Source organism: Mucor velutinosus (assembly GCF_035048745.1).
Source record: "Mucor velutinosus strain NIH1002 chromosome Unknown tig00001563, whole genome shotgun sequence".
NCBI classification, from domain to species: Eukaryota; Fungi; Mucoromycota; class Mucoromycetes; order Mucorales; family Mucoraceae; genus Mucor; species Mucor velutinosus.
In genome coordinates this window covers 4,049,308-4,066,465 of record NW_027041904.1, presented here as the reverse complement: position 1 = coordinate 4,066,465, position 17,158 = coordinate 4,049,308, and the positions used below count along the sequence as shown (strand labels likewise).

Genomic DNA, 17,158 nt, shown 5'->3' with positions numbered 1-17,158 from the left:
TCACCCCAAGAAAATGTATAGATCAAACGAACTCAGTTTTTTTAGGTAATTTCAATTTGATCTCTGTGTACCCCCTGGCTTTTGCTTTAACCGCATAAACAATTACAGGCTTATTTTTGTATTGGGGTAGACAGATAGTAGATATGCGTTCCTGAACAGTTTGACCCAAAAATATAAAGTTTTAAATCCCCATATTTTCGTTATATACAGCATTTGCTGGATTTACACAGTATTAACCCTGATGAGCATTCAGCAATTGATTCATGATGATGCTTTTCATAAACTCTATCATGATTGCTACGTTTTACTTCCGGAAGGCTATCCGCCGGGCCGGTGGGGCAATTTAGCACTACATTTAACATTCAATATACCTTTTTCCAATGTTTCAACATGTAAACCTAAGCGGAGATGCCTGATACAACGTTGCTATGGTGATTTTGTCTATTTTGAATCTACAGGCAACATGTCAAACTTCAATGCAAAGTAAAATACGGCCAGAATCGTATCATTTACAGCGAGAAAAAAAGTGTGTTACAACCCCACTTCTTGTTGTTGAGCGCAGGATATAACTGGACTAAAAAAACACCTTTAAACTTCTTACGTGTTTGAACAATTAATTGGTCCGCCTAGAAAGTTGAAAACTTGTAGAGCGATTTATTCATATTCCACTACGAATTTTTGATCGTGTAACAAAATTTGCTATGGTTTATTAGGCCTTGACACCTGGGATTTGAATGCTATTGAGTCAGTTTCATGTTTCAGAAAAATCTCAGATTTTTACATCCATCGGGACGAATTAGAAAATGTAAATGTCTTTTGGAATTTACACAAAATGGAGTAAAAATGCAGGTTAGATGCTACCAAATGTCCATGTCAATCAATGATCTGATATATGTATCATGCAATTTTGGGGGTAAGAATGTTCGAGCTTCTTTTTCTTGAGATAGAACCCAACTGTTACACGCCTGGCTTTCTTGCCAATGCTATTGACAACTTGTTCACTTCTAAGTTCACAGCGATTTGAACAGTCGGTTTTTGGGGTGAAGAAGAGGTGATTATAATACAGATATACATAGAATCTGTTTAGTCCGAGCCACTCCGAATAAAATTTGCCCCTACCAAATGTCCAAAAAAGGGATCAAAACTAGTTTGATGGGGGTCGAAAGAATTTTACAAAACGATATTATTTGAAGCCATCGTTTTTGATCCTTTTCATCTTTAAACTCTTTTCTTTATTCATTAATTTTTATAACAGTTTTATTTTTTACTTTGTTTGGGGAAACAAAGTATCAAAATCCAATTGTCAACCGTTAAAAGAAATCTTTTGAATATCATTTTTTTTTTGTAAATTGTGCAACAAATCTTAACATATACAACATCATACAATTGTTACATATACAAAAAAGAAGAAAGAGTGTCAAATCATCAACTTTTTTTACATTTTACATATTTTACTAGAAGGTGAGATAAAGAACACATCTCACGCAGAAATGCTTGGAGATTAATGTATGTCTTCTAGTCATTTTTATACAACAACATCAGCAATCATAAATAATATTAATCAACTATTTATATAAAAATGGATAATCAACAAGTTCTGCGTCCTTTGTCTATCAAACAAAACACCACCGAAGTGTCTGTTCTTGTACCTACAAACATCTGGGTTCCAGCTGAACAACTTCGAGAGGAATTCCCAAAGGAAGATGCCGTTGAGGAAATCACTGATATTGAACTTGCTGCCAAGTTCTTACATTTCGCCACTCAACGTGCTGCCAATGCATCTCAATTCTTGCCTGTTGCACGCACACTCTTCCTTGACTTCGGTTCCCAATACCTCAAGGACAATGATGTACATGCCATCACCCGCTCTCTTTCTCCCGAGTCAAAGAAGGTTGTTATTCAAGCCTACTTTTCTGCTCTTGTCGTGCTCAAGGAACATGATGTATTGACTGCCGAGGAAGCCGCTCCTGCTAAATCTGCCCTCTTTGAAGCTGCCACTCGTGGCGATGCTAAGCTTTTCGCCATCTTTGGTGGTCAAGGTAATATTGAAGAGTATTTCGATGAGCTTGCCGACATTTGGGAGACATACCAAGGTATCGTCAAGCCTTTTGTTCACCGTATGGCTGGTGTATTGGCCGACTATGCTCGTAGTCCTGAAGCCAAGGTTCTTCATTCTAAGGGCTTGGATGTGCTGCGTTGGTTGGATGATGCTGAGGTCAGACCTGATGTCCAATACCTCATCTCTGCTCCTGTCAGTCTTCCCTTGATTGGTCTTACTCAGATCCTCCAATACTATGTTATGCTCCGTGTGCTTGATCGTACTCCTGCCGAGATTCGCGATTTGTTTGAAGGTAAGTGAAAAGTGTATATGCAAGTGGGGTTGGAATGCTAAGTGTATGATGATGCATCTAGGTACTACTGGTCACAGTCAAGGTATCATCAGTTCAGTCGTCATCTCTGCTTCTTCCACTGAAGAGGAGTTCATCAACAATACCGAGAAGGCTTTGGGTCTTCTTTTCTGGATTGGTACTCGTGCTCAACAAGTATTCCCTCCTACTACCCTGAACCCTACTGTTCTTGAAGATTCCATCAGTAACAATGAGGGTAACCCTACTCCCATGTTGGCTGTCACTGGTCTCAGAGAGAACCAAGTTTTGAAGCACCTTGAGGCCACCAACTCTCATCTTGCTCCTGAGCGTCAAATTGAAATTACCTTGCACAACGGACCTCGTTCTTTTGTCTGCACTGGTCCTCCTCAATCTTTGTACGGTTTGAACCTCTCTTTGCGTAAGCTCAAGGCACCTACTGGTCTCGATCAATCTCGTGTCCCTTACTCTCAGCGTAAAATCAAGTTCTCCTCTCGTTTCTTGCCTATCACTGCACCTTTCCACAGCATCTACTTGAAGTCTGCTGTCTCTATCATCTTGGAAGACTGTGATAAGAATGATCTTCGTTTCCATTCCAAGGATCTCAAGGTCCCTGTGTACGCTACAGATTCAGGTAAGATATCGGAACCAATATAATTTTTTGAGTGGGGCGTTGGGGCAAGATTTGTGTGGAAGTGTGTACTAATGTAACCTTATCAACGATAGGCAAAGATCTTCGTGAATCCAGCGATCTCACCAAGTCATTATTGGAACTTATTTGTGAACATCATGTTCATTGGGAGAGTGCTATTGCCTCAAAGGACTTGACTCACATCATTGATTTCGGACCAGGTGGTGCTTCAGGCATTGGTGGTTTGACTCACCGTAACAAGGAAGGTACTGGTGTTCAAATTGTTTTGGCTGGTGCTCTTGAGGGTGCCAATCGTGATGTCTCCTATAAGGCTGATCTTTTCGACTCTGATATTCGTGCTGTCACCTATTCCCAAAACTGGGCCAAGGTTTTCCAACCCAAGTTGGTCGAAACTACTAGGTAAGTGGCTGGTGTGCTTTACAAAACAGGGCGTGGTAAGCTGATTTCATTCGTAAAATAGCAATGGCCGTATTCATCTTGATACCAAGATGTCTCGCTTGTTGGGTAAGCCTCCACTTATGGTTGCTGGTATGACTCCCGCAACTGTCAATGAAAACTTCGTTGCTGCTGTCATGAATGCTGGTTACCATATTGAAGTTGCTGGTGGTGGACATTTCAATGAGAAAGTGCTTCGTGATAAGGTCGATAAGATCATGAAACTCACTCGTGCTGGTGAAGGTATCACTCTCAACATCATCTTCTTGAATGTGCGTCAATGGGGTTTCCAATATCCTCTCATTCAAGTCATGCGCAAGGAGGGCCTTCCTATGGAAGGTCTTTGTATTGCTGCTGGTGTCCCCAGTATTGAGAATGCCAACGAGATTATTGCCAACTTGCAAGCTGCTGGTCTCCGTCACGTTGCTTTCAAGCCTGGAAGCGTTGATTCCATTCGTCATGTCGTTGCTATTGCCGCTGCCAATCCCACCATGCCTGTTATCTTGCAATGGACTGGTGGCCGTGCTGGTGGGCATCACGGTTTTGAAGATGTTCATCAGCCTATTCTTGAAACTTACGCTGCTATCCGTCGTCAACCCAACATTGTGCTCGTTGCTGGTTCTGGTTTCGGTGGTGCTGATGATACCTTGCCCTACATCACTGGTGATTGGTCTCTCAAGTTTGACTACCCTCCCATGCCCTTCGATGGTATTCTCTTTGGTTCTCGTATGATGGTTGCCAAGGAAGGTTTAGCTTCTCCTGCTGCCAAGCAAGCCATGGTCGATGCTGCTGGTGTTGACGATGCTGATTGGGAAAAGACCTACAAGGGCCCTGCTGGTGGTATTATCACTGTTCTCTCTGAACTTGGTGAGCCCATCCACAAGGTCGCCACTCGTGGTGTTCGTTTCTGGAAGGAACTCGATGAGAGCATCTTTGCTTTGCCCAAGGACAAGCGTCTGCCTGCTTTGATGGCCAAGAAGGACTACATTATCAAGCGTTTGAATGCTGATTTCCAAAAGGTCTGGTTTGGTCAAAAGAAGTCTGGTGAGGCTGTTGATTTGCAAGATATGACCTACTCTGAAGTTGTCTATCGTTTGATCACCTTGCTCTATGTCAAGCACGAAGGTCGCTGGATCGATTCGACTCTCCGTGATTTGGTTGGCGATTTCTTGCGTCGTGTTGAAGAGCGTTTCACCAAGAAGTCTGGTCCTTCTATGCTTCAAAACTTCACTCAATTGCAAACTCCTTTGCCTTTTGCTGAAGAATTCTTGGCTCAATTCCCTGAGGCCGAGACCCAACTTTTGACCTCTGAGGATGTCCTCCACTTCATTGCTCTTTGTAAGCGTCCCACTCAAAAGCCTGTTCCTTTCATTCCTGTCATGGACAGAGATTTCGACATCTGGTTCAAGAAGGATTCTCTCTGGCAGTCTGAAGATCTCGGTGCTGTTGTTGACCAAGACGTTCAACGTACTTGTATCCTTCACGGTCCTGTTGCTGCCAAGTATGCCACTCGTGCCGATCAACCCGTTGGTGAGATCCTCGGTGACATCTACAATAGCCACATTAAGAGCTTGAAGGAACGCTACTACAAGGAAGCTCCTATCCCCAAAATTGAGTACCTCGGCGGTGTTGCCATTACCAAGACTGTCGTCAAGGAAGCTGCTGCTTCTGCCACTGAACATGTCTTTGAGATCAGTGCTAACAAGGTTCCCTCCGAGAATGACTGGCTTCAAGCTGTCTCTGGCCCCAAATATAACTGGCTTCGTGCCTTCTTGACCTCTCCTTTCATTGTGCAAGGCAAGCGTTTTGCTGATAACCCAGCCAAGCGTATCTTCCGTCCCCGTGCTGGTCAAAAAGTCACTGTTTCCTTTGATGCTAGTGGTGAAGTCAAGGCTATCAAGGTGGAAGACAAGCGTCCTTGGAGTGCTACTGCCAAGACTAACGACTTTGTTCCCTCTGTCGAAGCTACTTTCTCTGGCAAGATGATCGATGTCAAGCTTTATGAAAAGAGAGACAATGACTTGATTCCTTTGTCTTTGCAATTTGAGTACAAGCCTGAACTTGGTTATGCTCCTGTCCACGAAGTCATGGAGGGTCGCAATGACCGTATCAAGGACTTTTACTACAAGCTCTGGTTCGGTATTGATAACACTGATGATTTCTTGAACATCCCTGTCCACGAGAAGCTTATTGGTAAGGATGAAACTGTCAAGTCTGAAGAGATCAAGGAGTTCTGTCAAGCCGTTGGTAACCAAGCTGAGGTCTTTGTTGATCGTGGTCAAAAGGTTGTCTATGCTCCCATGGATTTCGCTATTGTCGTTGGCTGGAAGGCTATCATGAAGGCCATCTTCCCTAAGGTGATCGATGGTGATCTTTTGAGACTTGTCCACTTGGGTAACGGTTACCGTCTTTTGGATGGTTCTGAGCTCCTCAAGGTTGGCGATGTCGTTGACACCTTTGCCCACATCAATGCTATCGTCAACACTGATTCTGGTAAGATGATTGAAGTCAAGGGTACTATTGTCCGTGAAGGCAAGCCTGTGCTTGAGGTGACCAGTCAATTCCTCTACCGTGGTGATTTCAAGGACTTTGAGCATACCTTCGAGCGCAAGGTTGAAACTCCCATGGAATTCAAGATCAAGGATGTCAAGGATATTGCTGTTCTCAAGTCCAAGGACTGGATGCAATGGACTGATGCTTTGGATACTCATGATATCGCTCCTGGTTCCTCTTTGATCTTCCGTTTGAACACTGAACTCAAGTACAAGAACAAGAAAGTCTTTGCTAGTGTCAAAACTACCGGTACTGTCATCATGCAAGTGTCCACCAAAGAGTTTGTCGAGATTGCCAAGGTCGAGTACGAGTCTGGTGAAAGTCATGGTAACCCTGTCATTGAATACCTGAAGCGTAATGCCCAAGAAATTGAGCAAGCCCATTTCTTTGAGAACGGTGGCTACTCTGTCATGCCCAGCCAATCCACCTACTCTTCTGTTGTCCATGCCCCTGCCTCTAACGAGCCTTATGCCAACGTCTCTGGTGACTTCAACCCTATTCATGTCAACCCTTACTTTGCTGATTTGGCTCTCTTACCTGGCACTATCACCCACGGTATGTGGACCAGTGCTTCTACTCGTAAGTTTGTCGAAATCTTTGCTGCTGACAATGTGCCTCGTCGTGTTGTTGCCTACGATGTCAAGTTTGTTGGTATGGTCTTGCCTTCTGATCGTCTCGAAACCAAGCTGTATCACACTGGTATGAAGAATGGTCGCAAGATCGTCAAGGTGGAGACTGTGAACCAAAACAATGAAAAGGTGGTTGAAGGTACTGCTGAAGTCGAGCAACCTGTCTCTGCCTATGTCTTTACTGGTCAAGGTTCTCAAGAACAAGGTATGGGTATGGCTCTCTACGACAGCTCTCCTGTTGCCAAGGCTATCTGGGACCAAGCTGATAAGCATTTCATGGAAAACTATGGTTTCTCTATTATTGAAATTGTGCGTAGTAACCCCAAGGAGAAGGTTGTCCACTTTGGTGGTCCTCGTGGTAATAAGATTCGTCAAAACTACATGAGCATGTCTTACGATGTTGTTGATGCTGACGGCACCACCAAGACCTTGCCCTTGTTCCCTACCATCCATGAACGCACTGCCTTCTATACTTTCCGTTCTCCCACTGGTCTCTTGTTTGCCACTCAATTCACTCAACCTGCTTTGACCTTGATGGAGAAGGCTGCTTTTGAAGACATGCGCTCTAAGGAGTTGATCCAAGCCAACTGTGCTTTTGCTGGTCACTCTCTCGGTGAGTATGCTGCTTTGGCCTCTGTTGGTGATGTCTTGCCCTTGGACTCTCTTGTGGATGTTGTCTTCTATCGTGGTATGACTATGCAATCTGCTGTCAAGCGTGATGAAGAAGGCAATTCCAACTATGGTATGGTTGCTGTCAACCCTGCTCGTGTTTCCAGAACTTTCAATGACACTGCTCTCCGTTATGTTGTTGACTCCATTGCTCGTCGTGGTGGTGATGTTTTGGAAATTGTCAATTTCAACGTTGAAAACTGGCAATATGTTGCTGCTGGTGCTCTTCAAAACTTGGACGCTCTCGCCAACGTCTTGAACTACATCAAGACTGCCAACATTGATCTTCAAAAGTTGATGGAAACCATGTCTCTTGAGGATGTCAAACAACAATTGACTGAAATCATCGACGGCGCATTTGAGAAGACCAAGGTCAAGCAAGCTAAGGGTCGCGTCCAATTGGAACGTGGTCATGCTACTGTCCCTCTTCCTGGTATCGATGTACCTTTCCACTCTTCTTTCTTGCTCAGTGGTGTTACTCCTTTCCGTACCTTCTTGGCCAAGAAGTTCAACCCCTCTGACATCAATGTTGCTCAATTGACTGCCAAGTACATTCCCAACTTGACTGCTCAACCTTTCAGCACTGAAAAGAGCTACCTTGAAGATGTATACCGTTTGACCTCCAGTCCTCGTTTGGCTAAGGTCCTCAAGAACTGGTCTGATGACAAGTATGTCACTCCTGCTCAACAGCAAAGATTGGGTTACATTCTCTTGATTGAACTTTTGGCTTACCAATTTGCTTCTCCTGTTCGTTGGATTGAAACCCAAGATCAATTGTTCAAGACCTATCAAATTGAGCGTCTTATTGAAGTCGGTCCTTCTCCTACTCTCAGTGGTATGGCTGTCCGTACCTTGAACTTGAAGTACCAAGCTTACGATAACGCTTTGAGTAACCGTCGTCAAAACTTGTCCATCTCCAAGGATGCCAAGGAGATTTACTACGAGTTTGAAACTGTTGAAGAGGCTCCTGCTGCCACTGAACCATCTGCTTCTGCCGCTGCCGCTCCTGTTGCCGCTGCTGCCGCTCCTGTAGCTGCCGCTGCTCCCGCTGCCTCTGCTCCCGCTGCCTCTGCTGGTCCTGCCGCCTCTGTCAGTGATGTTCCTGTCACTGCTACTGAGATCATTCATGCCGTCATTGCTCAAAAGCTCAAGAAGACTGTGGATGAGGTTCCTTTGGGTAAGGCTATCAAGGATTTGGTTGGTGGTAAGTCTACTCTCCAAAACGAAATTCTTGGTGATTTGCAAAAGGAGTTCAACAATGCCGTTCCTGAAAAGTCTGAAGAGACTCCTTTGGATGAACTTGGAAATGCCTTGAACAACAGTTTCCCTGGTACTCTTGGTAAGCATTCCAGCACTTTGATTGCCAAGATGGTCGGTGCCAAGATGCCTGGTGGTTTCACCTTGAACAATGTCAAGACCTACCTCTCTACCTCTTATGGTTTGGGTCCTGGTCGCATTGAGGGTGCTCTCTTGATTGCTATCACTATGGAGCCTGCTGCTCGTTTCGGTGCTGAACCTGAAGCCAAGGCTTGGTTAGACACTGTTGCTCAAGCTTACGCCAAGAAGGCTGGTATTACCTTATCTGCTCCTGGTTCTGGTGGCGCTGCTGGTGGTGCTGCCGGCGGTGCTGCTGTCGCTGTCATCAACAGTGAAGAGTTTGATGCCATGAAGGCCAAGCAAGATTCCTTGATCTACCAACAACTCAACTTGTATGCCAAGTATCTTCAAAAGGACTTGCGTGAAGGTGCCAAAAAGTACGAACAAGAGAAGACCACTACTGCCAAGTTACAAGCTGAACTTGATTTGTGGTTGGCTGAACACGGTGACATCTATGCTGATGGTATTAAGCCCTCTTTCACTCCTCTCAAGGCTCGTAAGTACGATTCTTACTGGAACTGGTCTCGTCAAGATGCTTTGGAGATGTGGTACGACATTATCTTTGGTAAGCTCGCCATTGTTGATCGTGAAGTTACTGCCAAGTGCTTGCGTATCATGAACCGTGCCTATCCTCAATTGATTGACTACATGCGCTACAACGTTGAGAACTGTGCTGGTGACAAGGGTGAAACTTACAGACTTGCCAAGGAGTTTGGTCAAGCTCTTATTGAAAACTGTGTTGATGTTCTCACTGAGAGCCCTGTCTACAAGGATGTCGGTTTCCCCACCGGCCCCAAGACAAATGTTACCGAGAAGGGTGATATCAACTATGCTGAGGTGCCTCGCCCTGGTTGTCGCAAGTTGTCTGACTATGTCAAAGACATGACCGCCGGCTCCAAGGTCTCTGAATTCTCCAACCGTCTCAAGGTGCAACAAGATCTTGGTCGTATCTACAAGATTATTCGCAGCCAAAACAAGATGAAGAAGAGCACCAAGGTTGCTATCAAGGAACTCTACACTGATGTCTTGCGCTCCATGTCCATGTCCAACACTATCATCAGAGAGCAAAGACCTCGTCAACGTCGTGCCTCTACTGTCAACCGTCTCCCTGAACGTAAGCGTATTTCTGAGAAGTCTGCCAAGACTGAGACCATTCCCTTCTTGCATCTCAAGAAGAAGAATGTCAATGATCCTTCTGGCTGGGAATTCAGCAGCAAGTTGACCTCCACTTACCTCAATGTCTTGACTGAAATTGCTGAGCAAGGTATTACCTTTGCTGACAAGTGTGTTCTCTTGACTGGTGCTGGTAAGGACTCTATTGGTTCTGAAGTCATGAAGGGCCTCATCTCTGGTGGTGCCAAGGTCGTTGTTACTACTTCTCGTTTCAGCCGTGAAGTCACTCAATACTTCCAATCCATCTATGAGGCCTATGGTTCCAGAGGCTCTGAGCTCGTCGTCGTTCCTTTCAACCAAGGTGCCAAGCAAGATGTCGATGCCTTGGTTGATTATATTTATGATCCCAAGGGTCTCAACTGGGATCTCGATTTCATTGTGCCTTTCGCTGCTATCCCTGAGAATGGCCGTGAGATTGACTCTATTGATTCCAAGTCTGAGCTTGCTCACCGTATCATGTTGACCAACTTGCTTCGCATGTTGGGTAATGTCAAGTCTCACAAGCAAAAGATTGGTTCCGACACTCGTCCTGCTCAAGTCATCCTTCCCTTGTCTCCTAACCACGGTACTTTTGGTTCTGATGGTCTTTATAGTGAGTCCAAGATCTCTTTGGAAACTCTCTTCAACCGTTGGTATTCTGAGAGCTGGTCTAGCTACTTGCTTATCGCTGGTGCTGTCATTGGTTGGACCCGCGGTACTGGTTTGATGAGCCCCAACAACATGGTGGCTGAAGGTATCGAGGCCCTTGGTGTTAGAACTTTCTCCGCTGTCGAGATGTCCTTCAACATTCTTGGTCTCATGCATCCTTCCATTGTCGAACTCTGTCAAAACGAACCTGTTTGGGCTGATCTCAACGGTGGCCTTCAATTCATCACCAACTTGAATGAAGTTAGCGCCAAGTTGCGTAAGGAAATCCGTGAAACTGCTGAGGTTCGCAAGGCTATTGATGCTGAGAATGCTCTTGATTTCAAGATTGTCTTTGGTGAAGAAGCTGAGCGCAAGCATAAGCCTCATAACATCACCCCTCGTGCCAACATGAAGTTTGACTTCCCTACCCTTAAGCCCTATGATGCTCTCAAGCATTTGGGCCATCTCAAGGGCATGCTCGATCTTGAGCAAGTCATTGTTGTTGCTGGTTTCGGTGAAGTGTCTCCTTGGGGTAATGCTAGAACTCGTTGGGAGATGGAAGCTTTTGGTGAGTTCTCTCTTGAGGGCTGTATTGAAATGGCCTGGATCATGGGCTTCATCAAGCATCATGATGGTAACTTGAAGTCTGGTAAATTCTACTCTGGTTGGTTGGACGCCAAGTCTGGTGAGCCTGTTGAAGAAAAGGATATCAAGGCCAAGTATGAAAAGCAAATCCTGGAGCACACTGGTATTCGTTTCATTGGTATGTTGAAAAGAGAAAGAGGTAAAAAGGCATGTACTCACCGTTTTATATTGTAGATCCCACTGTCATGCATGGTTACAATCCCGACAAGAAAATGCTCATGCAAGAAATTGTTGTTGACCATGATCTTGAACCATTTGAATGTTCCAAGGAGGAAGCCGAGCACTTTAAGCTCCAACAAGATGACAAGGCTGATGTCTATGAGAATGCTAATGGTGATTGGTGTGTTGTCTTGCGTAAGGGTGCTACCTTGTACGTTCCCAAGGCTCTCCGTTTCGACCGTCTTGTTGCTGGCCAGATCCCCACTGGCTGGGATGCTACTCGTTATGGTGTGCCCAAGGATATTGTGGACCAAGTTGACCCTGTTACTGTGTTCAACATTGTCTCTACTGTGGAAGCCTTCGTTTCTGCTGGTATCACTGATCCTTACGAATTCTTCAAGTATGTCCATGTCTCTGAAATCGGTAACACCACTGGTTCTGGTGTGGGTGGTCAAATCTCTCAAAGAGGTCTCTTCCGTGATCGTCTCCTCGATAAGCCTGTTCAAAAGGATATCTTGCAAGAGTCTTTCATCAACACCATGCCTGCTTGGATCAACATGTTGCTTCTGTCATCCTCTGGCCCTATCAAGACTCCCGTCAATGCTTGTGCCACATCTGCCGTCTCTATCGAGTTGGCCTGTGAGTCTCTCTTGACTGGCAAAGCCAAGATCATGATTGCTGGCGCCACTGAAGATATCACTGAGGAATCCAGTTACGAATTTGCCAACATGAAGGCTACCTCTAATGCTGTTGAAGAGCTCGCTCACGGTCGTACTCCTGCTGAGATGTCTCGTCCCGCTACAACCTCTAGAAATGGTTTCATGGAAGCTCACGGTGCTGCCAACCACATTCTCATGTCTGCTGCTACCGCTATTGAGATTGGTTCTCCCATCTACGGTATCATTGCTCTTAGTAGCACTGCCACTGATAAGGAAGGCCGTTCCGTCCCTGCTCCTGGTGCTGGTATCTTGACCACTGCTCGTGAAAACATCACCAAGAGACCCTCTCCCTTGTTGGACTTCAACTACCGTGCCAGACAAGTCAAGTCTCGTCGTGCTCAAATCAAGGCTTGGGTTGAAAGCGAATACGAAGTGTTGCGTGAAGAATTGGAAGAGCTCAAGGCTTCTGGTGAACTCGCTGCTGAGGATGAGAAGGCATGGCTCGAAGAGCGTACCACCTTCATCCACAGTGAAGCTAAACGTCAAGAAAAGGAATGTTTGGCCACTTACAACCATCACTTCTTCAAGAACGACTCCAACATTGCTCCTATCCGTGGTGCTCTCGCTGTCTATGGCTTGACTATTGATGATATTGGTGTCGCCTCTTTCCACGGTACTTCTACAAAGGCCAACGATAAGAACGAATCTCGTGTCGTCAACTCTCAATTGAAGCATCTGGGCCGTTCCAAGGGTAATGCTCTGTTGGCCATCACTCAAAAGTATCTCACTGGTCACCCCAAGGGTCCTGCTGCTTCTTGGATGGCTAATGGTATGATGCAATGTTTGCTCAGTGGTATTGTTCCTGGTAACCGTAATGCTGATAACGTGGATGTGATCATGAAGGACTTTGACTTCATTGTCTATCCCTCTCGTTCTATCCAAACTGATGGCTTGAAGGCTGGTCTCCTCAAGTCTTTCGGTTTCGGTCAAGCTGGTGGTGAAGTCTTGATCATTCACCCTGACTACGTCTTTGGTGCTTTGGAAGAAAGCCAATACAATGAATACATAGCCAAGAACGCTCAACGTTACGCCAAGACCTACCGTTATCTCCACGATTCCATTACTGGTGTTGCTGACTTTGTCCAAGTCAAGAACGAGGCTCCTTACTCTGATGATCTCGAGTTTGCTGTTTACTTGAACCCCAGTGCTCGCACTGAATACTCCAAGGAAAAGAAGACATGGCACTTTACTAACAAATCCGCTAACCGCGCTGCCCCCACAGCTGGTGATGCCGAAGTTACCAAGAACATCCTTGCTTCTCTCACTGAACAACAAGCTGGAAAGAGAGGTGTTGGTGTTGATGTCGAATTAACCAACGCTGTCAACATTGAGAACTCTACCTTCATTGAACGCAACTTTACTGCAGCCGAAATCGAATACTGTCAAGCTCGTGCCGATCCCCAAGCCAGTTTCACAGGTCGTTGGTCTGCCAAGGAAGCCGTCTTCAAGGCAATCTCTTCTTACGGTAACATTCCCTCAGATGGTGCCGGTGCCCCTTTGAACGAGATTGAAATCAAGAGCAATGAAGTTGGTGCTCCCGAAGTTGTCTTGACTGGTAAGGCAAAGAGCGCAGCCTCTGCCGCTGGTATCAAGAATGTAAATGTTTCCATCAGCCATAGTGGCGCCTATAGTGTTGCTGTTGCTTTGGCACAGTAATTTGTTTATTAGACTAATTCATTTCCCCAAACCCAAACCAAATCCCCCTTCTTATTGAAAGAAAAATAATTAAATTTAAATAAATTTGTATGATGTTGTAAATTAATAACGCTTTTGCATTTATTATTCACTGTTGTTGAACCCTGTTGATAATTTTGCTTGGCTACTTTTGTTCCATTTTTCTCCACATCATAAATAGTAGACATCTCACTTGAATGCTTTTGGTTATTCATGTGGAATCATCGACCAACTTACTCATTACACTGAAATATCACTTTTTGACGGTTCAAAATCATGCTGCAAACGATTTGCAACTGTGGATACGGCTCCTCTAGGATGCTCCAAGTAGATATCAACAGAAATAATCCAAAAGAGGGCAGATAGCATACTTGCATTACCACGTTTCACTCGAAAATATGCAAATCACAGCAAAAATTGGGTGCATTTGAGAGATGTCTTCTCGTGCTACAAGCCATTTTGGACCTCAAGAGTAGCATCAAACAGTTGCTTTCCACTAGCACTAACTTGCTGGCACCTTTGCTCAACTTTTTTGGGATCGTCAAAAATCGACCATAAAAGCATGAGGGATACCTCATGATTTTCATCGAAAATCAAACGTTCGCATTTTTGACACCAAAAATGAAGACTTTTACTAAGGCATACGAGCCTTTCAGCACTTCGGGTGGTTTCCTGACCTACGCTTCGCTTCGGTGGAAACCAACCTACGTTCAAACGGCTCGCGCTGCCGCGGGCCTTTGGCTAATATCCCAAAATTAATATAGCTAAAATGTTAGAAGAGGAACCCTGATTGTTGATTGATATATAATCACTAATCATATGAGTGTTTATGCTTCGGATGGTTCTCACCGAAGCGTAGCGAAGGTAGAGAACCAACCTGCGCAGCGGCAGCTCGTGCTACTGATTGCTCTTGCGTATTTTATCAAAATACTGCTACTTTCATTTTGACCCTCCACTTACACATAGTAACCCTTCATATTATCTGTGGATCTGATTCTTATGTGATGTTCTACATCCATATACACGTAGCTACTTCATATACGGGCAAGCAGCATACTGGTATTCCCACTTTTTAGTCCTTAGTGTCCCTAATACAGCAAAGTATGAGTGCATTTGAGCTGAATTTTCTTGCGTTCAAGGCCGTTTTAGATCGTCAGAATAGCCCCAAATGGTTGCTTTCATCTGGCAGTTCCTTTCTGACACTTTTGCTCGACTTTTTGGGGACCAAAAAAACATGGTCAAAAATCGACCAAAAAGCATGAGGTATCCCTCATGGTTTTCATCGAAAATCAAACGATCGCATTTTTCATCTTGAAAATGAAGACTTTTACTATAGTATATCTTGAATCAAAATGTTTCTATCAATCCAAAGCAACCTCTGAAATTATCTTTGTGGGACTTTGATATGTAAAATTTCGACATTTTGGCCATAAATCTCTTTTCATATTTTTACAAATCATTCAATAAGTGATTTCAAAACATCTATTTTACTTAGTACCATTGGAAGCGCCTTGAAAAGTACTCCAGGAAAGCTTAAGGAAGCATGGGGTGATTATCATACTTCACTTAGTCGAATCTGCAAAAATAGCTCGATCGAGTCCAGGATCATCAAAATTTGTCCAATCTGGAACAGACTATGATTCTGGGTTTGAATTAATTTTGGCTGGTAGGGCCAGCTGGAAAACTCATGCCCTTTTCATAAGGCAATACAGTAGTAAATGCCCTCGAAGCGTATAGAAAGTAGGTGGAAGGTCATAGCACTATCGTTTATAATGATATTTTATTGCCTTCTATATCGTTCATAATGATATTTTATTGCATTCTATATTTAATAACGTTAGTCTGGACATTGACAATGCATGGGTTGCATAAAATGTCTGCAGTAAGTAATGAAATCTCTGAGGCTCTGAGACGTCGCTCAAATAAAACATTGACAGCATTGAGCAGAGGAAAGAGGGTAGAAATAACAGTGGTTTTTGTTGATTGATTGTAAAATCATTATTCTCATATGAGCCAGGACAGATAGATGCCTTGAAACTCAGGTTCCATATTAGGATTGTAAAGTGCAAAAGTACTGAACATTTATTATGTTATGATATGAGCCAGGACAGATAGATGCCTTGAAACTCAGGTTCCATATTAGGATTGTAAAGTGCAAAAGTACTGAACATTTATTATGTTATGATATGAGCCAGGACAGATAGATGCCTTGAAACTCAGGTTCCATATTAGGATTGTAAAGTGCAAAAGTACTGAACATTTATTATGTTATGATATGGATTCAAAATATTCCTCTCGATCTAAAGCAGCCCTTAGAACTTTGTTTGTGAAACTTTCATATGTGAAATCTCGACATTTTGGCCAAAAAGCTCATTTCATATTTTCTAAATTTGCGCAATGACTTTATTCAAAACGACTGTTTCACTTGGCACCACTGGATGCGCCTCGAAAAGTATTTTAGAAAAGCAATAGGAAGCATCGGATGGTCATCGCGATTTACATAGTCGAATCTGTCAATATAGGTCGAATTGAATTCAAAAAGCTTCAGAATCAACGAATCGATCCAGAATATCAAGCGGAGCTTTTAAACGATTTTGGCTGGCAAAAGCAGTGATGCGTTTCTTGAAGGTAATCAATGGTGTTTAGAGCTCATGAAAAGGGAATTACAGGCTAAAAAGCACTGTGCTTTAGAGAAGTCGAATTATAAGGTATGATTACGCAAACAGCTTATGTAAAAAGAATATAGATTGGCTCACAAGTGTACTTTTGCTAGATGTCTGCCTTCTGCGATGCTCTTATTGGGGCCCCGTTTGGAGCGTATAACAATTGTATTGGACAAAATACTTTCCTGTTCTTTTATCCTTTACACTATTTGATCAGAATGAGCTTTGCAGACATTTTAGAATGCACAATTGTAAGTTGGACACCTTTTTTTTTTTTTTTTTTTTTTTTTACCAACACAATGAGCAGCATGTATTGACTAATCATCATCACTAGGATTTCGAAGGCCAAAAGATGGCAGAAAAATTAACACATTATCTCTTGGTATTATCTGGCGCAAGTATTTTCATGAGATAAATCAAGCAACATCACACTCATCTATGATCCATATACACAGATTGCTAGTTTTATTGTAGGCTATTCCATGCAATCTATGCAAATGCTCCTTATTGTATTTGCTGCTGGTTTAGCATTAACTGCTTTGGTGAGTAGATTTACACTATGAACGCGTATATAAATACATATTAATTTGTTGCATAAATTTATTAAGGTTGTTATCCCCCCTTGGCCATTGTACAATAAACACCCTCAACCATTTCTTCAACCTCAAGATACCAATGAAAAGAAAGAATAAATACACTCATACATGACATACATACACACACAATTATACATACTACAGCATACGCAGCAGCTGGTTTTTGAAAACGCTTTGCTAAAGGGTCATTTCGACGAGCAGTATGACAATCCAGATATTCA

At 43.7% G+C, this 17,158-nt stretch overlaps 2 protein-coding genes across 2 annotated transcripts; both read left to right on the top strand.

The window, feature by feature from the left end:
* Nucleotides 1-1,579: 1,579 nt before the first annotated feature.
* Nucleotides 1,580-13,660, top strand: ATC70_009963 (uncharacterized protein; the record flags this gene model as incomplete). The annotated part of the gene is made up of 5 exons (XM_064829187.1): nucleotides 1,580-2,351; nucleotides 2,413-3,000; nucleotides 3,093-3,417; nucleotides 3,479-11,244; nucleotides 11,301-13,660. The coding sequence occupies 5 exons, from the start codon at nucleotides 1,580-1,582 to the stop codon at nucleotides 13,658-13,660; spliced, it is 11,811 nt and encodes a 3,936-aa protein (XP_064686389.1).
* Nucleotides 13,661-16,693: 3,033 nt separating this feature from the next.
* On the top strand, nucleotides 16,694-17,033 carry ATC70_009962 (uncharacterized protein; the record flags this gene model as incomplete). The annotated part of the gene is made up of 3 exons (XM_064829186.1): nucleotides 16,694-16,735; nucleotides 16,797-16,883; nucleotides 16,950-17,033. The coding sequence occupies 3 exons, from the start codon at nucleotides 16,694-16,696 to the stop codon at nucleotides 17,031-17,033; spliced, it is 213 nt and encodes a 70-aa protein (XP_064686388.1).
* Between the last annotated feature and the right edge of the window lie 125 nt (nucleotides 17,034-17,158).